This window comes from Manis javanica, chromosome 11 (genome assembly GCF_040802235.1).
Source record: "Manis javanica isolate MJ-LG chromosome 11, MJ_LKY, whole genome shotgun sequence".
In the NCBI taxonomy this organism is placed as follows: Eukaryota; Metazoa; Chordata; class Mammalia; order Pholidota; family Manidae; genus Manis; species Manis javanica.
Genome location: NC_133166.1, coordinates 52,066,675 through 52,090,958, shown reverse-complemented (window position 1 = coordinate 52,090,958; position 24,284 = coordinate 52,066,675). Strand labels below are relative to the sequence as shown.

The following is a 24,284-nucleotide window of genomic DNA, read 5'->3' as shown; positions in this document are numbered from 1 at the left end:
TGTCTGTTCTGCATCTCCGTCCACCCTAGTGTACCTGGACTAATTTTGTTCTCTGATTTAAATCTCTGTCTAGTTGCTCTGGCATCTCAATTTAAGGGAAGATTGGACGTTGTTTTTCAAAGGGAATTGCAAGTGTTTTACTCTTGTCTGAAAACAGATTGTGGCTTCTTTCCCGAGGATAAGCTTAGAAATTACATATAAATCTCCGGGTTTCATTCTTAGCAAAATGTTTTCAACCCTCTTGTCCAGACATTAGTATAAATGAATAAAAGAGAGAAAAAGCCAGAAAATACCCTTACAGTGTATGAATATTTCTGATCTGCTTCCTGAGCCTGCCATTCTACTGAACACATTTTGTTTACTCTACAGCTTCTAATTGCTTTAGTGCAGATTTAGTAGGCAGCATGACAGCTTGGAACTAAATGCATAAAAAAGCTTTTGATGGGGAACAAAAGTTAACACTCATCTTTAAGGAACCAGAGCGTAGCTTTAAAAATAACAATTTATTTTAAAATTATCTGGTAAGAACAGGCATTTTTCAGATGTTTTTATTTGGCTTTGATGTATTTTTCTTCCAAGAGCTCAAGTGCAGACTTTTAAAATATTTAGTCCAGGGGCTCCTCTATTACTCCTAACTCTCACTCTTCTGATGAATAACTGGCAGAGGAATCATGCTTGGGAATATCATCCCCAGTCTTATGCAGCAACTATATCCAGAATTAAATGCTGTGTCTTTTCAAAGCATGTATCTCACTGACTAGGACAGGGTCTAAAGAAACCGGTGTGAGCCCTGGCCTAGCAGCTAGTAACTGAAAAACCTGACTTTGACCTGTGCTTCAGGGGACACAATTTAGCTCCTGAGATGAAAAGGAAGCGTCAAGGTCATTGTCCACCTTTAATGATGTATCTTGCCTCCAAGCCTGTTTCCCATGTCTCTGTCTTATTTACAGGACCATATCTGGAGCTCTTCATAATCCTGGATACAATAAATGTTGATTGATTGTTGATTAGATTTGCATTTGGTTTCCAGGAGCCAAGCAAAATAATTGGGCACTCTATGTTTTGGCCTCTCGCCATCTGAGTCTTCTGAGGCCCAGGAATCCCTTATCCTTACAGTGCTTCTGAAAACTCCATTCAGTTCTAATCTAGTCGTTTGAGGCCAAGGTGACAGGGGGGCCTTCCTGGGGCAGGCAAGCTTCTTTTTTCTCACACTACTATACATTTTAATACAAATTCAGAGCTTTACAGTAGAAAAGGATTTATGAAACACCCAGCCCAGCTGCCTCCTAATGACAGTCATCATGGAGGGGTCTGGCTGGTTGCACACTTGTGACCACAGAGCATTTACCCCCACATTGTTGCAGTTTTTAAGTTTGTGAGTTTTAAAATGTTCTGGGTATTAGAAACTTCTCCCTTTTCCCTTATACTCATGAGTAAAATCTCAATCTAAGGAAGCCCTAGTTTGTTTCTAAGAATTGATAGTGTCACAGTTCAACTCACGGGTACCATGATTTCCTTTTCTACATAAATATCTTTAAATGTGCTTATATTTATACTAGCTGCCATTGCTTGGGCACTTAATATGTGCCAGCTCCTGTGCCAAGAGCTTAATATACACCACACCATTTAATCTTCACAGCATATTGATATTCTCATTTTAAAGATGAGGAAGTTGATGCTAGGAGATGTAAAGTACCTTGCCAAAGTCTAATATAATCTAAAATTGTAATTAATAGCCAGGCCTACATTTGAACCAAAATAGCTGACTCCAACCCTCACCTATTTAACCGCTCTGCTATGTTGCTGTCCTGTATTTACTCATTTCTAATTCATAAACTACTTAAATCCAAAAGGAATTTGAGAACTATTCAAATAAAATTGCACTTAAGATAACATAGTTAAAAACCAATAGAAAAAGACAAATCATATGGGAGCCCTTCAAATTGTTGGAAAGAGAAGTCCCATCTCCATAAACTTGCACTTTATAAGTCAACATTACCAGTCTCTTAAATTTTCTATCCATTGGGAAGAAGGTGGACTGCTAGACTGTGATCTCTTTGGGGGAAAGTGGCCTTTCCTATTACTTGTGTTTTCTGTTCCGGCTGACAGTGTAAAGATTGAAGGACTAAACTAGAGAAGATGAAGCTGTGTACATCAATTTGACAGCTGCTGCCATAGCTGAGGCTCATTCACAGTAGATGTTAGGTGAAATTGGACAGTGACTTGGGAACCCAAGGCAAAAATAGGGGTGGGGGAGGAGAAGAGGTAGAATAAGAGGATATTTTTCTTTCTTATTTATTCTTCACTGTATGCTCTTTTGCATTTTATATATGTATCACTGCAAACCACCTTGAATCCCTCTTAGGATGAGGCAGGATATAAACAAATGCTTATATATTTATATAGACTGACATACATACACAAAATACTAGATTAAGTTAACTCTTTTAATGAAATCCTTTGTATGCTGAGACAGATAAAAAAGGGTAGTATCATAATCAGGAGGAGGCTAATGACTGCCAGATTCCCAGAAAAGGTGGTGAGGCATGAGCAGAGCAGGGATGGCAGAAGGGTTGAGCTTTCTGTGCACTGTGTACTGTGGGGCCATCCTTGTGAGCCTCACCGTGATCATGCAGATACACCAATGCACCCCGGCCCTCAAAGAGCCTCTGTCTAGAGGAGACAGTAATTAACACTAACAAGTGCATAATGTATATAACAAACAAATATATAATTCCAAAAGTGGTATGTGATCTGAGAATAGACAGAGAGACCTCAGTTAGTCAGGTGGTTATGTGACAATACAAGATATCCCATCTGTGAATGTGGAAATCCAGATGGGTGACGGTGAGAATGGCAGTGAAGAATCAGTGTGGATGGGTAGTAGAGAACAAGATGTTGAGTAATGTAATAACTAATTGTAAAGATAATGAGATGAATTTTTTCATTTAATACTCTTCTTTTTTTTTCTTTTTCTGCATTAATTTTTATTTTCATTTTTAAAATTACATTAAAATATTATTTATTGTGGTCACTGAAGTTTTTTTTCCCCCTTTTTTTGAGAGGGCATCTCTCATATTTATTGATCATATGGTTGTTAACAACAATAAAATTCTGTTAATACTCTTCTTTAGTGCTTGAATATTTTATCAAGTGGGTATGTTACTCTTATAAAAATGGAAACAAGTGAGTTGTGCTATTTTACCCTATTCAGAAAGTTTATTAGTTTCTTGATTTTTTTTTGAGATGCCTATCTTTATATGAATGCTATTATAAAGTTTAAGGAACAAATGAAATATTTACTTGTATGGTCTTTGCATTTGAAAATGTAGAGGCTAAAATAAAAAATATCTGAATGTCATAGACTGTTGAATGAACAACGAGTATATCTTCTAACAGGGTTGCAGACTAGGAAATGCATTTTAATGAGTTGCTATGTTGTTTTCTGTGTATAATTTCAGTCATTTAGAAAACAGCAGGAAGACCACGTATTTCCCATAGAGGTGGTGCCTTTTGCTTTTGCTGTTAAGTTATAAACCTCAAAAGAGGATTGTGTTTGTATGTAAGATGCTTGACCTCAGAGCTTAGTTGACAAGAGTCTATTTTTCCTCACATCCTGGAACCAGAAGAATGGTTCCATGTCCCTTCTATATTCCTTCTCTGATGTTTATCATACGGCTTTGTCTTCATGTTTGTTGCCTCATGGTCACAGGATGGCTGCTTTTAGTTGCACATCAAAATTCTAGGCAGAAAGGAGGGAAATGTAGTACAACTTAAGTCAAAATTCTAGACTAGCAAAGGAGGGAGGGAGGGGACCTATATTAGTGAAGCAAAAATATTCCCTGAAATCTGCAGCAGATTTTTTCTTGCATTTGTTTATCAAATATTTGGTCATCATGCTACCCAAGTCTACAAGGGAATATGAAGATCAAGTCATTCTCTTTAAAAATTAGGATTCGACTGTATGAATGGATATTGGCTGGGCAACAAGCAATGTTTGCATGAGAGACTTCTAAATATTTATTAAGTTCAGTGAAGTTCTACAAATTAAATAAGAGACAGTATACATGTTTGTAAAGATTCATTAATATTGATGTAGTTCCACACCCATGTTTTAAAAAGTCTGCTAGGACAAGTTTGAATTCTTTTGGCCAGTTCCTTGATAGGTCTAATTAGCTCATTTTTACATCATAGGGTAGCTGACAAATAATTTGTACTAGGAATTGGAGAGAAATCAGCTCCACTTGCATTTTATCTTCAATCTGTGTCTTTCTTTAAGGGCATTATTTTAAAGCCACTTGTCTATGTATTTAATATATGTCTTAGCCTGTGTGGGCTACTATGACAAAATACCATAAACTGGATGACATAAACTGGGCTACTCAGAGCAAACATTTATTTCAGCTTTTGGAAGTTGAGAAATCCAAGACCAAGGTGCTAGCAGATTCGGTATCTGGTGAGAGCCCACTGCCTTGTTTATAGACCACCATCTGCTCATTTTGTCCTCAAATGGTGGAAGTGTCAAGGAAGGACTTTGGGGTCTCTTTTATAAAGATGCAGTCTCATTCATGTGGGCTCTACCCTCATGACCTAAGCACCTCTAAAAGGCCTCACCTCCAAATACCATCAACATTGGGGATTATGTGTCAACATATGAAAGATGGGGGATACAAATATTCAGTCTATAGTAGTATACAGTGCGTAAATCTACTTTTCCAGGGCCTTGTCCACTTGGGGTTGTCATTCAAGAGTTCCCCTTTCCTAAGGATATCTAAGGTCCCACTGTGAGTGAGGATGTCAGCATCCAACCATGTATTCTAGTAATGCTTAATTTCTCTTTTAGTCTTGATATAAAAAAAATTGACATGAATCGGAGTTCTTGCCTCCCCATACTTCTCATCATTGGATCATCCTGGAAAGATACTTGAAGCACGGCTTACACACTGAGACTCACTGGTTTAGAGGACAGGAAGATTGTTTGGGGATACTAAAGGCAAACAAAGTAAGACACCATTAAAAAATATAGGGCTAGGAGAAGTGAATGAGTCTTTGACTGTGGGCAGGTGAAAAGTTTGTTTTTTTCATTTGTTCATTTAACAAACAATAAATTGAGCAGTCCCTGCCATGTGCTGTATTACATATTGGGGACAAAAAGATAATTTACTTAGTCCCTGCCCCTGGGGAGCTCCCAACTTAATGAGAAAGACTGAAATGCAAATGAGAAATTGCAATATGGTATATGCAGAGAGGTAGTACAAAATGTTCAGAGGCCCTTACCTTCTGCACATCTTCGTCACTTTTTTAATTGACTTGATCCTGACCACTGATTAAACACTGACCAGGTATTATCTACATATTGCCTCTGGTCTCACTAGGGACCCAATGAAATAGGATGAATTGTTCATGCAAATGATTTACCATTTCCAGAGGAAAGAACACAACCCCTTTTCCAAGTACATACCTTTTTGTTGGTAAATTCAGCAACTATCCTTAGAGAGCAATTGACATCAGAAAATTAAAATTTCTATCATGTGCTAGAATTTGGCCTTTGTTTACTTAAACATTATTCAACCTGAGTATAAAACACACTGCTAGGGCCCTTTAAAATTTTTTTTTGTTAGATTTTTAATTCAACTCTAAAGACAATTCAAGTGAGAAACTTCAGTACATCGATTTTGTTCTTTGCGTCATTGCACTGTAATTAGCTGAGTTGCGTTTTTAATGCAGAACAAGAACATCTTTCTTGTCTGTTTGTGTCAGAAAAAAATGGCTAATGAGCACTTATCAAAAAGATGAACATTTTTTCATTAGATTAAGTAAAATCAAAAGAGATTTAGAATGTATTATTATGTTCCAGCTTGGAATAAATTGAGTAAAATAGCTAATATCTTCACAGCTTCCTGAGAATTCCTTTGCATGGCAAGATCCCCCACCCCCACCCACCTGAGCACTCACTTAGACTTCAGGAAAGTACCCATTTGTGGTGACTTTGTGGAGCCATGGCACATATGCTAAAGATTGGAATGCCCTTAATATTATTTGTAAAATCTGAGTATCTATCAATCAGGTGTTAAAATTTATTTCCTTTGGATTATGCCAGGTGCTTTGCTAATTACTAATTTGGTTCCTTAAAACTGTTTTTAAAAATGACTTCCCTCTACTTTCTCTTAGTGGGCAGTCAAAATGCCACCTGGTAGTCAGCATCATGCAGAGCATCCTTCTATCTTGAGATTTTTGTGTGTGTTCAAGTGGATGAATATTAGCCTGTGTGTAACCAAAATGTACAGATAGTAAAAGTTGATTCCTTAGGAAGTTTAATGTAAAAAGTACAAATTTAAGAACCTTTTTCCTTTTAAATGTCATTTAGAAGGCAGGTTATTTTCAGGTCATCAAAGATTCTAAGTTGTTTCTTGCCCTTCTATGTGAGAGTTTAAATCCATCATCATTGGTGGCTGCTTGGGGCTGTACAGATATGTGCATATCCACATAGCAACTGATATAACAAGGCCTTATATGGATAAAGAAGAATCTTGACTTCTCAGGTTTTCTGAGTTTGAATTAGGGTGAATATACAAGAGAAAAATTTCCTGTATGGAAAAAATCAATAAATGAAAACCCCACTGTTCTGGACACTAGAGACTTAACTTGGTATAATCATATAACTTCTGTCCACATAGCACACTTTCTTTGAAAACATTTTAATTGAAGTCTGACACATTCATAAAGGAAAGAAGCTTTATGGGTTTCTACAAAGTAATATATACATGTAACTACCATTCAGACCAAGGAGTAGAACATTATTAACACTAAGGAAGCCTTCTTTATCCCCATTCCCACTCATTAGAAGTAACAATCATTCTGATTTCTATCCATGTAGATTATTTCTGGTGTTTTGATACTTTATGTAAATGGAACCTTACAGCAAGTACTCCTTTGTGCTTGATTTCTTTCCCTCAAAATTATTTCTATGAGATTTATTAATGTGATTATGTGTATCAGAAAGTAATTTTTTCATTGTATAGTATTCTGTTATATGACTATACCACTATTTATCTATTCTATTTTTGTTATTTCAGTTTGGGGCTATTGTGAGCAAAGCTGTTATGGATATTCTTGTATGTGCCTTTTGGTGGACATACATATGCACATGCACCAAGGAGTTGGATTGCTGGATCATAAGATATCTGTATTTGTACAGTTTTAGTAGATACTGCAAAATGGATTTCTAAATTTACCTATCTAAATTTATCTATCAATTTACACTCCCACCAGCATGTATCATAGACATTACAACATGCATCCTTGACCTATAATTAGGATTAAGCTTAATTTATAATTAGTATTAGAGTTAAATTAGGATTGTTACCATTTACTGAAAAATGCAAAGACCTTAGAACAATATCACTGAATTTACCCGCCTACCTCTTTTACTACTATTGTGGAATATTTTAGCTCTATGTTTATTTTACACTCCACGGGCATTATTAATATCATTGTTTAAGTAGCCAATATTAATTTAAATTTACCCACTACTCTACCTTTCCATTGCTCTTCATTCTTTTCTGCATTATTATGTTTTCATTGAGGATCATTTTACTTCTGTCTGAAGAGCACTCTATAGCATTTCCTACAGTGTAGGTCTGCTTGGGATGAATTCTTTTCGTTTTTGTTAAAATGGCTATTTATTTGACTTTGATTTTTGAAGGTTATTTTCTCTGGGTGTAGAATTATAGCTCTGCAACCATTTAAGAACTTCAGAAGTGCCATTCTTTTGTCTTCTATCTTCCATTGTTTCCATTGAATAAATCTGCTATTTGTTGTTTTGAAGGTAAAGTAAAGTGTCCTTTCTTTTTCCTTTGCTTCAAGATTTTCTTTGTCTTTGTCTCAAGTTTTCAGCAATTTGTTATATTTGGTTTTCTTTAGTTTATCCAGCTTGGGTTTGTAAAGATTCTTGAATCTGTGTCTTCATGTCTTTCAGTTTTGGGAAGCTTTCTGTCAGTATGTTTTCAAATATTGATTTTTTGCCCAGTATCTCCTTCCTTTCCATCTAGAACTTTAATTACAGTAATTATGTTACTTTAAAAATAGTGTCCTATATGTCACTTACATTTGTTTTGTATTTCAAATCATCAGGGAAATGCAAATCAAAACCACAGTGAAATATCACCTAACACCAGGCAGAATGGCCACTATCCATAAGATAAATAGTAAGTGTTGGCGAGGATGTGGAGAAATGGGAACCCTTCTATACTGTTGGTGGGAATGTCAATTGGTACAGTAACTGTGGAAAGCAGTAAGGAGCCTTCTCAAAAAACCAAAAATAGAGAAATACCATCTGACACAGCAATTCCACTCCTAGGAATTTACCCAAAGAAAACAAAAATCCCCTGATTTGAAAAGATAGATGCACCCTTATGCTTATTGTCGCATTATTTATAATAGCCAAAATAGGGAAGCAACCTAAGTGTCCATCAATAGATGAATGGATAAAGAAGATGTAGTACATATACACAATAGAAAATTATTCAACCTAAAAAAAAAAAAGGAAAACCTGCCATTTGCATCAACATTGATGGATCTAGAGGGTATTATGCTAAGTGAAATAAGCCAGGTAGAGGAAGACAAATACCATATGATTTCACTTACTTGTGGAATATAAATACAAAGCAAAACAAAATGAACAAAGCAGCAGTAGTACTGAGAAGGGACTTCTGGTTACCATGGGGGAGGGGTTGGGGTGCGTGAGTGGGGAATTTGAGGGGGATAAAAAGGCACAAAAGTTCTCAATCACGATGTAGGCTGGTCACAGGGATGCTGGTGCAATGTGGAGAATATAGCCAATGATTCTGTAACATATTCCTATGTTGATAGATAGTAGCTGTACTATGGGGGTGAGGATTTAATAATATGGGCAACTGTTGAACCACTGTATTGTATAATTGCAACTAATATAAGATTGTATGTCAATTAAAAAAATCCCTTTATCTCTTTGTACTTAAGTCTCAATACTTAGACTGACCTATCTTCCAGTTAATTGATTAATTCTTCTACTGTGTCTAATCTGTTTAGCCTGTCTATTGAATTCATAATATAATGATTATACTTTATAGACTATGGTGCTCTCATACTGGCCAAATTTTATATCCATTTTTAAAACATACTAATGATAGCCATTTTAGGCAACTTTAAATTTAATTTTTTAATTTCAAATTTACAGAAAACTTGTAGGAATTTCTCTTCCATAACTAATACAACTGTCAAAATTAGAAAGTTTAGTATCGATACAATGCTATTATGTGATGTCAACCTAAATTCAAACATCAGTTAGTCCAGTAATGTCATTTATAGCTACATATTTTTCCCACTCCAGTATATAATCTAGGATTCATTATATTTAGTTGTTATGGCTGTTTAGTCTCCTTTAATTGAAACTATTCTTTCACCTTCATTTGTCTTTCATGATCTTGATATTTTTAAAGAGTACAGACATACTTTGAAAAATTTCCTCAATTTTGTTTTTTATGATGTTTATTCATGATTTGATTTAGATAATGCATTGGCAGAAATAACACAGAAGTGTTATTGTGTCCTTCTCACTCCATCATATCAGGAGGCACCTGATACTCATTTTATTCATTATTGGAGATACTAACTTTGATAAGTTGGTTAGATCATACTATCTTACCAGTGTGATCCACCATAGAATTACTATTAATTATTTGTGATGAATAAATAATTTATAAGGGAATATTTGGGGGCCATGCAAATGCTCTTTCCTCACAAAATTTGTACCCATTTTTAGCATCCATTGATGATTCTTGACTGAATCAATTACTACTATGATATTTTCAAAATAATGATTTTCTAAATCCATATCCTTTCCTCATACATTCCTTGGCATATTACGTAAGAAATAACTTCTTTCAACACCATTTATTAATTTAGTAGACCCCAAAATTTTTATGTAATTCAAAAGGTTATAATCCATTGATCTCATTTTTAAATGTGATGCTCAAATGTTCCAGATTTGGCTATTGGGAACCCACTGAAACAGGCTCTTATGAACTCTTGACATGCCTATTATTCTTTCAATGTCTTTTTACTTTCTGGGACAAGATGTTCCAGAATCATCTTTTACTTTATCTTCCTCAGCATTGGAATCAATTATTTCTATAAGGAGCCCTGATTCCTTATTGTGGCAAATGGTTTCTGGAAACTAACATCTGGACACTAAATGTGCTCATTTTGCTACTGTAGTGCCATTGTGTCTAGGCTTGGTGGAGCTAGGAAATCTCTGTTTCTGATTCTGATCTAAGAGTTAATACTGGTACTCCCAAATCCAATCTAACACCAGAAAGTTCATTTTAGTCTTTACCCTTTCTGTATTTGTAAGTCCCTTCTCCAAGAGAGTACTGGCTTACATTATCGTCATTATTTTACTTTACTTGCCCAGGCTTAGATTCATAGAAAGCAGTTTCAGAATTGCTAACCCTACCACTGTAAAAACACACCTACTAACCAGTGGTAGTGGTCAATATTTGGTAAAAGATTTTTGTCTTTAGACTGAGGGTCAAAGTCAAAACTCTACATTCAAAAGTAGTTATTTTTTTCCTTCAGTATGATTATGTTATTCATTTGAAATATAGTTAGGCTCATTTGTTTCTGTTTATATTCTATTTTAGATTTCTTTCCCCTCTGTCATTGTTAATTTAATTTCATCATAAACATCATCACCTTGTCTGAGTATGTAAAGCGTTAACATAGTTCCAAAACCCAAATTACACACAAGCTGTAATCAGAGGAGTGTTACTTCCCCTTCTTCACCCACCCACTTTGTTAATGTGCTCTCATTAGTTTTAGGTTCAGCATTCCTCAGTTTACTTTTGTAAATATAAATAAATACATTTATATTATGAAAGTGTTGGCCTGAAGGGCAGGCATCTAATTTCACACATACATCTAGTGCTGGGAACATTCCCTGAGGATGGAAACTCATGATGCCAGTGTTATCTTCACATTCTTCCTCTGCTGTGCTCCAGAGCACCAGTATCTCCAGGAAGGGAGCTATTACACACATCCAGTGCCCCTTTGTGACAGCCATGCAGAGGATGCCTCTTGCCTGCCTGACTCTGGAAGCCAGGAGAGCTTGGCTTGGTCCCGTGGGATTGCAGTAATTGGTGTCGCCCAGAGAGGAGCCCATACCCCTGTCTGGCACCCTGGTTTTTAAAGCTGCAGCCAGTGGATACCCCTACATTGTCTCACCCAGTGGCCAGTGAGACTTAGACTTGTGGGTCCTACAGGACTATAACCATCAGAGAAAGAGTAATTGAACAGCTAGCACCCCAGGGCACAGCCAGAGGTAACAGAACCTGGAGTTACATCTGTGGCTAAAGGGGCAGACTTCTAATTAAATACACGTCTAGGGGCTGTCTGTAGCCCTTTCCAGAGACATAGGAGGGTGGGTGCTGTTTTCAGCTTTCCCCCTACCACTCCAGAGCACCAGTGTCTCCCTGGGGCATTTTATGTGCATCTGATGCCCTGGTTTTAATGTCTGGTGCCCTAGATTTTGCAGCTGCTTCCCAGGGGACACCCCTTCATTGTCTGGCTCTGGTGGCCAGGGTAACTTGCATTCTGGGTCCCATGGGACTGCAATTGGAGAGATGGTTCTTGCCAGACTGCCATCCCCAGGGCATTGTGCAGACAGCAGACTGAGGCACATTCCCCCAGTCTTTCTGTGAAGGAGCTTTGGCCTGAGGGGAGGCTTTAGGTTTGGCAGACATTTAGTGGCCTACAGAGCTGCCCTCAAGGAACATTGGCTGTGGTTGCCATCCTGGTGCTCTCCCTCCGCCTTGCTCTAGGTTGCTGGTATTTGCCAGGAAAGAGCTTATTTCCTCTTCTTTCTTATGTAAGAGTAACATACTGTATATGCTCTTTTGCACTTTGCTTATATTGATTGACAGAATCACATCTTCTTTAGTTTTTATTTACAGCCACATAGTATACCATTGTGTGAATATACCATAGTTTATTTAACCAATTTTTATGTATATTTTTTCCCACAAGTTTAAAATTGTAAGTAGTGGTGTACCTTGTTCATCGTATTTTTGTATTCTTGATGATGCATCTTCAAGGCAAATTCTTAGATGTGAGTCAGAAGGTAAACTCACAGTTTTGTTAGCTATTGTCAAATTATCTTCCTGTAAAGATGGTGGACATTCCCATTCGCAATGTACATGTGTCTCTTTTTTTCATGGCTGTGTCAATACAATGTGCTGTCAAACTTTGTGTTTTTACCAAATCTCATCATGGAGAAATGTATTTCAGCACAGTTTTAATTTGCAGTTATAGTTTCTCTTAGTAAGATTGAAGTTGTCCATCTTTCATATGTTTAACAGTCATTTAAAAATCTTTATTTATAAATTGTGACATTTGCTAATTTTTCTATTGGGTTTTTTATCTTTACCCCCTCAATTTTAGAGTTCTTTATGTATTAGGGATGGATATTAGCCCTTTATCTATGATGCCTGCTAATCATACTTATTTTAAAATCTCTCTGAGTCTGTGGGACTATTTTTATTGTCTTTCTTAAAAAATAATTCTTTCAGGTTTTGTCATTTGTTCCTCTTTCATGGTAGGACTAGTAGTTTTTAATTAAAGGCCAGACTTTATGTATAAAGAGTTGAGAGGCTCTGGATGGTGGTATTTTTCTCCAGAGATGACTTAATTTTCTGCTGGCTGACAGATGATATTTGGTAGTTAACCTTGATCAAAGTTGGCCGGTTTCAAGATTTGCCCTCCCTCTAAGGGAATAGCCCTTCTTGGGTTGAAACTGAGAATCTGGTGTCTTTGCCCTCTTCTGTGGCAGTCCTGAAAGCTAGTATATGTGTCCTCAGCACAGTGAGACTCCTGTTTTCTCCCTAGATGTTTATGTAGTGTGTAGCAGTTGCTTTCTGCTAGTTTCTCTGTCCTGACAGAGCCTGTGCAGTGTGAGAGTCAGCAAACACCTTGAGGGGAGTTTGTATGACCGTGATTGCCTCTCGGCAGCTCACTCTTCTCTGGGATGTTGGCCTTTCAATTTGTGTCTCCTTTTCCAACACAGCAAGACCACTGCAAGCTCTAGGTTGCTGCAGTCTCTCAGCTTTTATTCCCCACATGGTACATGGTGAGTTGGCAGATCTACTGATGAGAAACAGCAGTGGCAAATGCAAGGCTCACTTCAGTGTTACCCTATCCCCAGGTCTGCAGCCGATAAAGTCCTGCCACCTTGATTATTTCCTCATACCTTCAAATAGCTCTCCTTTTACATTTTATGTAGCTTTTATAGTTCTCAGAGAGGTTATTCAGATACTAGTTATTCCATCATAGCTAGTAGCCACAGTCATCTTTCCACTTAGTATATTTCATTAAATTTGTATGGAAATGAGAGAATACAGTCAAATTGACAAAGCGTTTTAAAATTGACAAGGAAATTGGCCTGCTCATACATTACTGGGGAGGGTATAAATTGGTACCATCTTTCTGCAGGGTGTTAATTTATATCAAAATCCTTAGCAATTCATTTGCCCTTTGACTCAGCAATTCTGCTTCTAGGTGTTTATCTTAAGAAAACAGTCATGATGTGTGTGAAGACTTACTTACAAAGATCCCAATCCCAGTCAAGAAAATTGGAATCAAAATCCTAAATATGCAATAATAGAGAATTTGATAAATTGTAGTGCTTTAATACAATGGAATATTATGGAATTCAACATAACAAATGATGTAAAATAATATTTAAACATAATGATCTATCATTAAATGAGAAATTATGAAACAACATATGCAGTATGGTCCAATTTAAGAATGTATATAAAAATATATAAATATAAGACCGGAATAATGGACATAGCTGGCATTGTTAGGTAATGGGTTTTTTCTTTCTGTGTTTATGAATATCTTAAAAATTTTCTTTTTTTGGAAAGTTACTTTTCTGAGAGAAAATTCATACACTTAAAAAACCCTTCTATATTTTTGCCCTATGTTACAGATTTCATCAGACCAAAATATTTGAAAGTACTTGTGCAATAGAAGGTGGATTAGTGACAATTACCTGGATTATAATGAAAGATTTATTGCTTAGAAAAAAAAATCTAATCTCCTTTTGAAAGCAGTGGCCAAAATTTAATACAGTTGCTTTTGTAAAACTAAAATCCCTTTTTGAAGAATCCAAATTGATTTCTGAAGATCATCCTTGTCTTTCTTCACTTTTTTTCTTGAAGGTACTCTCCAAGTAATCATAGCAGTCACCACTATGACCTCTTGGGTTTTGAGGCTGCTTCCTGGGGGTGTCCGTTCCTTGGCTACGTCATCAAAGAATCAGAAAGTGGAGGACTGTCATCGGTACCGTGAGGCCTATGGGTACTTCTTGCCCATCCAGACGAGGTGGCAGGACAATGACCAGTATGGCCATGTGAATAATACCGTGTACTACAGCTACTTCGACACTATTATCAACCATTACCTGATCAGGTAGGCTTGAGTCCTGCAGCCCCACACCCTCACCCCTCTGTGCTCCTGGTTGGCAGTTCAGTGGGGCATTCTGGGGAGAGATTCCTGCCGTTTCCTTCTGCCACTGCACCCTTTTTATTGAGCTAACAAAGTCAGGTTATTCCAGAGAAAAACAGAAGGACCAACATGTACGTGAGGAAAGTGTTGCCCTGCTGCTCTTGGGTCTCAGGCGTTTGTATATCTTGGTCCTTTGCACTAAATTGTCAGCAAATGTGCAGGAAACTCGAATCACCAACAACAAATCGCATCATACTCATCCTGTGTGACTTGGGCAGAGAGTAACATCAGCCCTCCAGGCCTTCCTGTGAGAACAGTGGCTGCCCCCCACAACAGGCACAAGAGGGGCAGAAGAGAGTAAAGATGTAAGGGTATTACTACAGCTTCTGCATGCAGTGCTGATATGATTGTCATCAGACAGGTGTGTTTGCAAGATTGGTTAGGGTATTTGGGTAATATAATTCTCTATATGAAAGATTGTGCCATATAGACGAATCTTAGCAAGTTCTAGCATTATCTTGCATCAGCTGGGCAGTTTTGATCAAATTATTTAAACTAACTGAGTCTTCTGTAAAAATAACACATGTATTGAGGGCTTTCTCTGTGTCTAGCACAGTGAAGCATTTTACACAGATTTTTTTAAAAATTGAGGGTGTACAAGAATGGACTAACAGTTACCAAAGGGAAAGGGACTGGGAAGGATGGGTGGGAAGGGAGGGATAAGTTGGGGGGAAGAAAAGGGGCATTACAATTAGCATGTATAATGTTGGGGGAGGCACGGGGAGGGCTGTGAAACACAGAGAAGACAAGTAGTGAATCTATAGCATCTTACTATGCTGATGGACAGTGACTGTAATGGGAGTTGTGGGGGGGAACCTAGTAAACATAATGTGCCTCATGTAATTGTAGATTAATGATACCAAAACTTTAAAAAAATCTAAAAAAAAATTGAGGGTGTAATTGATATATTAACATTAATTAGTTTCAGGTGTATAATGTAATGATTTGATATTTGTATATGCTGTGAAATGATCACCATAGTAAGTCTAATTACAAAGTTATAAACAATTTTTTTGTGATGAGAACTCTTAAAATGAACTCTTAGGGCCACTTTCAAAAATGCACCACATGCAATATTATTGACTGTAGTGACTGTGCTGTACATTATATCCCTGTGACTTATTTATTTTATAACTGGAAGTTTTTACTCCATTTTGCCTACTCCCTGGCTGCCCTCCCTGCAGTGATCACCATTCTGTTCTCTGTATCTATGAGGTTTCTTTTGTTGTTTGTTCATCTGTTTTGATTTTTAGATTCCACATAAGTGAGATTGTACAGTATTTGTCTTTCTGTCTGACTTAATTTTATTAAGCATAATGCCCTCAAGGTCCATCCATGTTGTTACAAATGGCAAGATTTCATTCCTCTTTATGGCTGAGTAGTATTTCATTGGATATGTACATGCACCACATCTTAAGCCATTCATCTATTGATAGATATGTAGGTTGTTTCCATATCTTGGCTGATGTAAATAATGCTTCAGTGAAGGTAGGGTTGCATATATTTTTTTGAATTAGTGTTTTCATTTTCTTCATGTAAATACCCAGAATGGAACTGCTAGATCATATAGTAGTGCTATTTTTAATTTTTTGAGGAACCTCTATACCATTTTCCACAGTGGCTGTATCAGTTTACATTCCCACCAACAGTGCCTGAGGGTTCCCTTTTCTCCACATCCCCACTAGCACTTAGTGTTTCCTGAGGTGACCTCATGGTTTTGAATTAGATGACCCTGATTATTAGTGATGTTCAACATCTTTTCACATGCCTGTGGGTTATCTGTATGTCTTCTTTGGAAAATGTCTATCCAGATCCCTTGTCCATATTTTATTCAAATTTATTTTACTATTGATATATGGGTCTTTATATATTTTGGATATTAACCCCTTATCAGATATATGATTTGCAAATATTTTCTCTTATTTTGTAGGTTGCCTTTTCATTTTGTTGGTGGTTTCCTTTGCTGTGAGGAAGTTTTTGGTTTGCCATGGTCCTGATTATTTAGTTTTGCTTTTGTTACCTCTGCTTTTGGAGTCAAATCTAAAAAATCATTGCCAAAAGCAATGTCAGGGAGCTTACTGCCTATGTTTTCTTCTAGGAGTTTTGTGGTTTCAGGTCTTACATTCAAGCCTTTAATCCATTTTGAGTTATTTTTTGTGTGTAATGTAAGATAGTCTTGCTTCATTCTTCTGTATATGGCTGTCCAATTTGCCTAACACCATTTATTAAACAGACTATCCTTTCACCATTATATATTATTGCCTCCTTTGTCATGAGTTAATTGACGGTAAATGCACAGGTTTATTTTCTGGGCTCTCTCTCTCTTCTATTCCATTGATTTATGTGTCTGTTTTTATGCCAATAGCTTACTGTTTGGTTACTATAGCTTTGTAATATAGTTTGAAATCAAGAGTGTGATGTCTCCAGTTTTGTTCTTCTTTCTCAAGATAATTTTTGTTTTTCAAGGTCTTTTGTAGTTCCATATAAATTTTAGGATTGTCTGTTGTGTATCTGTGAAAAATGCTATTGGGATTTTGATAGGGATTGCATTGAATCCATAGATTGAATTAGGTAATATGGACATTTCAATGATATTAATCCTTCCAATCCATTAGCACAGAATATCTCTCCATTTATTTTTTTTTTTTTTTTTTTTTTTTTTTGATAGGGCATCTCTCATATTTATTGATCAAATGGTTGTTAACAACAATAAAATTCAGTATAGGGGGGTCAATGCTCAATGTACAATCATTAATCCATCTCAAGCCTAATTCTCGTCAGTCTCCAATCTTCTGAAGCATAACGAACAAGTTCTTACATGGTGAACGAATTTTTACAGAGTGAATAAATTCTTACATGGTGAACAGTACAAGGGCAGTCATCACAGAAACTTTCGGTTTTGATCATGCAATATGACCTATAAACCATCAGGTCAAATATGAATATTCATTTGATTTTTGTACTTGATTTATATGTTGATCCCACATTTCTCCTATTATTATTATTATTTTTATTTTTAATAAAATGCTGAAGTGGTAGGTAGATGCAAGATAAAGGTAGAAAACATAGTTTAGTGCTGTAAGAAGGCAAATGTAGATGATCAGATGATCAGGTGTGTGCCTATGGACTAAGTATTAATCCAGGCTAGACAAGGGCAGCAAAACATCCACGGATGCAGAAGATTTCTCTCAAAGCAGGGGGGGTGAGGTTCTGAGCCTCACCTCTGTTGATCCCCAAATTCTCACCTGATGGCCCCCCTGCGACTGTGCCTGTCTTAGGTTGTTCCTCCCTTGAGGAATCTTACCCGTCTCTGGCTAACCAGTCATCTTCCGGGGCCATACAGGGAAATGTAAAGTTGGTAAGTGAGAGAGAAGCCATATTGTTTGCAAAGGTTAGCTTTTTACTTCTTTGCAGATTTATGCCCTGTGGCTTCTATGCCCAGCACTTGTCTCGAGGTATCTTTACCACCTGGAGGAATTATGATACTCGGTAAATTCGATATGAGGCACGAATTCTATTTAAGGTTTGTAATTAGGAAGGAAGAAGAAAAGCTATAGATGTAGCATATGAAGGAAACTTGGGAGGATTGATTATTTCTTTGACATATCTTCTTGTATAGTACCTTAAGTATGTATAGGTTTTAAACTACTAACTAATTTGCACACACATATTAACATAATAGGAATACGGTGACATAAACAAAGCAAATCTATAATTACCATCCATCTCCAGTGAAGCCAAGAAAACCATTTAGGCACCCTAGGCATTTGTGAAAATTTATCTATGATATGATGGATATTGTCCAACTGTACTTGAACCATCAGACAAATTAAAGCAGCCCATTTCTGGGATCTGTTCACATCCCATATGTTCTTTTAACCATAGATAGTCTATAGTCATGAGATTTTGGGGTGCTACAACTTGCACCCCTCCCAACTCCTGGTTGAGTTCCAACAGTACAGATCCAGTCAAATTCGTTGTCTCACTGTTTGCACATGCCAGCCTAGACATCTCCCTCCTCCTTCTTATGGCAAGTCCAGGAGACGGTGGGCTGGATGCAGCCACAACCGCAGCATCGTCCGGATCCCTGTGGAGGCTTTTTGATGATCATCCCCCGGCACGAGTCCTCCAGAGAGTGCTGATGCCGGAAGCTCCTCCTCATATCGTATCTTAGTTCATTTTCTGGGTATCCAAGCTAGGCCTTGATCTTCTGCATAGAAACAAACAGACCCTTTGCCCACACTTTGACATGCCCTCTACACCACTGTGCAGATCTCATTGGAGGTCAGCACACAGTAACTGCTTTTTTTTTTTTTTTTTAATTAAGAGAAAGGAATATTATCAGAAAAGAGTACCTCCATAGCTGATCATCTGACATCCTTTAAGTGATCAACATTAAGGATATTTAAAGCATGCGTTGATCTTTGATTTACCAATAGTTTTATCCTGTTAAGGAGTAATCCCCCTTTTCTTTCTTTCTTTCTTTTTTTTTTTAAATTTTTAATCTATACTTACCTGAAGAATACTATGTTTACTATGCTCTCCCCTATATCAGGTCCCCCCTAACAACCACATTACGGTTACTGTCCATCAGCTTAGCAAAATGTGGTAGAGTCACTACTTGTCCTCTCTGTGTTGTGCAGCCCACCCTCCCCTTTCTCCCTCCCCCCATGCATGCTAATCTTAATACCCCCCTTCTTCTTCCCCCCCCTTATCCCTCCCTGCCCACCCATCCTCCCCAGTTCCTTTCCCTTTGGTACCTGTTAGTCCATTTTTGGGTTCTGTAATTCTGCTGCTGTTTTGTTTCTTCAGTTTTTCCTTTGTTCCTATACTCCTCAGATGAGTGAAATCATTTGGTATTTCTCTTTCTCCGCTTGGCTTATTTCACTGAGCATAATACTCTCCAGCTCCATCCATGTTGCTGCAAATGGTTGGATTTTTCCACTTCTTATGGCTGAGTAGTATTCCATTGTGTATATGTACCACATCTTCTTTATCCATTCATCTACAGATGGACATTTAGGTTGCTTCCAATTCTTGGCTATTGTAAATAGTGCTGCGATAAACATAGGAGTGCATCTGTCTTTCTCAAACTTGATTGCTGCGTTCTTAGGGTAAATTCCTAGGAGTGGAATTCCTGGGTCAAATGGTAGGTCTGTTTTGAGCATTTTGATGCACCTCCATACTGCTTTCCACAATGGTTGAACTAATTTACATTCCCACCAGCAGTGTAGGAGGGTTCCCCTTTCTCCACAGCCTCGCCAACATTTGTTGTTGTTTGTCTTTTGGATGGCAGCTATCCTTACTGGTGTGAGGTGATACCTCATTGTAGTTTTAATTTGCATTTCTCTGATAATTAGCGATGTGGAGCATCTTTTCATGTGTCTCTTGGCCATCTGTATTTCTTTTTTGGAGAACTGTCTGTTCAGTTCCTCTGCCCATTTTTTAATTGGGTTATTTGTTTTTTGTTTGTTGAGGCGTGTGAGCTCTTTATATATTCTGGACGTCAAGCCTTTATCAGATCTGTCATTTTCAAATATATTCTCCCATACTGTAGGGTTCCTTTTTGTTCTATTGATGGTGTCTTTCGCTGTACAGAAGCTTTTCAGCTTAATGTAGTCCCACTTGCTCATTTTTGCTGTTGTTTTCCTTGCCCGGGGAGATATGTTCAAGAAGAGATCACTCATGTTTATATCTAAGAGGTTTTTGCCTATGTTTTTTTCCAAGAGTTTAATGGTTTCGTGACTTACATTCAGGTCTTTGATCCATTTTGAGTTTACCTTTGTATATGGGGTTAGACAATGGTCCAGTTTCATTCTCCTACATGTAGCTGTCCAGTTTTGCCAGCACCATCTGTTGAAGAGACTGTCATTTTGCCATTGTATGTCCATGGCTCCTTTATCAAATATTAATTGACCATATATGTTTGGGTTAATTTCTGGGGTCTCTAATCTGTTCCACTGGTCTGTGGCTCTGTTCTTGTGCCAGTACCAAATTGTCTTGATTACTATGGCTTTGTAGTAGAGCTTGAAGTTGGGGAGTGAGATCCCCCCTACTTTATTCTTCTTTTTCAGGATTGCTTTGGCTATTCGGGGTCTTTGGTGTTTCCATATGAATTTTTGAATTATTTGTTCCAATTCATTGAAGAATGTTGCTGGTAATTTGAGAGGGATTGCATCAAATTTGTATATTGCTTTCGGCAGGATGGCCATTTTGACGATATTAATTCTTCCTAGCCATGAGCATGGGATGAGTTTCCATTTATTAGTGTCCCCTTTAATTTCTCTTAAGAGTGACTTGTAGTTTTCAGAGTATAAGTCTTTCACTTCCTTGGTTAGGTTTATTCCTAGGTATTTTATTCTTTTTGATGCAATGGTGAATGGAATTGTTTTCCTGATTTCTCTTTCTATTGATTCGTTGTTAGTGTATAGGAAAGCTACAGATTTCTGTGTGTTGATTTTGTATCCTGCAACTTTGCTGTATTCCGATATCAGTTCTAGTAGTTTTGGAGTGGAGTCTTTAGGGTTTTTTATGTACAGTATCATATCATCTGCAAATAGTGACAGTTTAACTTCTTCTTTACCAATCTGGATTCCTTGTATTTCTTTGTTTTGTCTGATTGCCGTGGCTAGGACCTCCAGTACTATGTTAAATAACAGTGGGGAGAGTGGGCATCCCTGTCTGGTTCCCGATCTCAGTGGAAATGCTTTCAGCTTCTCGCTGTTCAGTATAATGCTGGCTGTGGGTTTATCATATATGGCCTTTATTATGTTGAGGTACTTGCCCTCTATTCCCATTTTGCTGAGAGTTTTTATCATGAATGGATGTTGAATTTTGTCAAATGCTTTTTCAGCATCTATGGAGATGATCATGTGGTTTTTGTCTTTCTTTTTGTTGATGTGGTGGATGATGTTGATGGATTTTCGAATGTTGTACCATCCTTGCATCCCTGGGATGAACCCCACTTGGTCATGGTGTATGATCCTTTTGATATACTGTTGAATTCTGTTTGCTAATATTTTATTGAGTATTTTTGCATCTACGTTCATCAGGGATATTGGTCTGTAATTTTCTTTTTTGGTGGGGTCTTTGCCTAGTTTTGGTATTAGGGTGATGTTGGCTTCATAGAATGAGTTTGGGAGTATTCCCTCTTCTTCTATTTTGTGGAACACTTTAAGGAGAATGGGTATTATGTCTTCTCTGTGTGTCTGATAAAATTCCGAGGTAAATCCGTCCGGCCCCGGGGTTTTGTTCTTGGGTAGTTTTTTGATTACTGTTTCAATTTCTTTGCTTGTAATTGGTTTGTTTAACTTTTGTGTTTCTTCCTTGGTCAGTCTTGGGAGGTTGTATTTTTCTAGGAAGTTGTCCATTTCTTCTAGGTTTTCCAGCTTGTTGGCATATAGGTTTTCATAGTAGTCTTTAATAATTCTTTGTATTTCTGTGGAGTCTGTCGTGATTTTTCCATTCTCATTTCTGATTATGTTGATTTGTGTTGACTCTCTTTTTCTCTTAATAAGTTGGGCTAGAGGCTTATCTATTTTGTTTATTTTCTCAAAGAACCAGCTCTTGGTTTCGTTGATTTTTGCTATTGTTTTATTCTTCTCAATTTTGTTTATTTCTTCTCTGATCTTTATTATGTCCCTCCTTCTGCTGACTTTAGGCCTCATTTGTTCTTCTTTTTCCAGTTTTAATAATTGTGATGTTAGACTATTCATTTGGGATTGTTCTTCCTTCTTCAAGTGTGCCTGGATTGCTATATACTTTCCTCTTAAGACTGCTTTCGCTGCATCCCACAGAAGTTGGGGCTTAGTGTTGTTGTTGTCATTTGTTTCTATATATTCCTTGATCTCTATTTTGATTTGTTCATTGATCCATTGATTATTTAGTAGCATGTTGTTAAGCCTCCATGTGTTTGTGAGCCTTTTTGTTTTCTTTGTAGAATTTATTTCTACTTTCATACCTTTGTGGTCTGAAAAATTGGTTGGTAGAATTTCAATATTGTGGAATTTACTGAGGCTCTTTTTGTGAGCTAGTATGTGGTCTATTCTAGAGAATGTTCCATGTGCACTTGAGAAGAATGTATATCCTGTTGCTTTTGGATGTAAAGTTCTATAGATGTCTATTAGGTCCATCTGTTCTAGTGTGTTGTTCAGTGCCTGTGTGTCTTTACTTATTTTCTGCCCGGTGGATCTATCCTTTGGGGTGAGTGGTGTGTTGAAGTCTCCTACAATGAATGCATTGCAGTCTATTTCCCTCTTTAGTTCTGTTAGTATTTGCTTCACATATGCTGGTGCTCCTGTATTGGGTGCATATATATTTAGAATGGTTATATCCTCTTGTTGGACTAAGCCCTTTATCATTATGTAGTGGCTTTCTTTATCTCTTGTTACTTTCTTTGTTTTGAAGTCTATTTTGTCTGATATTAGTACTGCAACCCCTGCTTTCTTCTCACTGTTGTTTGCCTGAAATATGTTTTTCCATCCCTTGACTTTTAGTCTATGCTTATCTTTGGGTTTAAGGTGAGTTTCTTGTAAGCAGCATATAGATGGGTCTTGCTTTTTTATCCATTCTATTACTCTATGTCTTTTGATTGGTGCATTAAGTCCATTTACATTTAGGGTGACTATTGAAAGATATGTACTTATTGCCATTGCAGGCTTTAGATTCGTGGTTACCAAAGGTTCAAGGTTAGCTTCTTTAGTATCTTACTGCCTAACTTAGCTCGCTTATTGAGCTGTTATATACACTGTCTGGAGAGTCTTTTCTTCTCTCCCTTCTTATTCCTCCTCCTCCCTTCTTCATATGTTGTGTGTTTTGTTCTGTGCTCTTTTTAGGGGTGCTCCCATCTAGAGCAGTCCCTGTAGGATGCCCTGTAGAGGTGGTTTGTGGGAAGCAAATTCCCTCAGCTTTTGCTTGTCTGGGAATTGTTTGATCCCACCATCATATTTAAATGATAGTCGTGCTGGATACAGTATCCTTGGTTCAAGGCCCTTCTGTTTCATTGCATTAAGTATATCATGCCATTCTCTTCTGGCCTGTAGGGTTTCTGTTGAGAAGTCTGATGTTAGCCTGATTGGTTTTCCTTTATAGGTGACCTTTTTCTCTCTAGCTGCCTTTAAAACTCTTTCCTTGTCCTTGATCCTTGCCATTTTAATTATTATGTGTCTTGGTGTTGTCCTCCTTGGATCCTTTCTGTTGGGGGTTCTGTATAATTCCATGGTCTGTTCGATTATTTCCTCCCCCAGTTTGGGGAAGTTTTCAGCAATTATTTCTTCAAAGACCCTTTCTATCCCTTTTCCTCTTTCTTCCTCTTCTGGTATCCCTATAATACGAATGTTTTTCCTTTTGTATTGGTCACATATTTCTCTTAGTGTTGTTTCATTCCTGGAGATCCTTTTATCTCTCTCTATGTCAGCTTCTATACGTTCCTGTTCTCTGGCTTCTATTCCTTCAATGGCCTCTTGCATCTTATCCATTCTGCTTATAAATCCTTCCAGGGATTGTTTCACTTCTGTGATCTCTTTCCTGACATCTGTGATCTCCTTCCGGACTTCATCCCACTGCTCTTGCATTTTTCTCTGCATCTCATCCCACTGCTCTTGCATTTTTCTCTGCATCTCATCCCATTGCTCTTGCATTTTTTTCTGCATCTCTGTCAGCATGTTCATGATTTTTATTTT

General features: G+C 37.3%; 1 protein-coding gene across 3 annotated transcripts in view; it reads left to right on the top strand.

Moving 5' to 3' along the window:
- The window catches only part of LOC108401639 (uncharacterized), a 171,734-nt gene that overhangs the window by 70,549 nt on the left and 76,901 nt on the right, over nt 1–24,284 (top strand). For 2 of the 3 annotated variants that reach the window (XM_073216364.1, XM_037019588.2), the window contains one exon: nt 14,259–14,508. The exons of the other annotated variant lie outside the window; for it this stretch is intronic. In XM_073216364.1, the coding sequence (XP_073072465.1) occupies nt 14,291–14,508 (218 nt within the window). In that variant the 5' untranslated portion in view covers nt 14,259–14,290. The remainder of the gene's footprint in view (nt 1–14,258; nt 14,509–24,284) is intronic. 3 annotated transcript variants of the gene reach the window in all.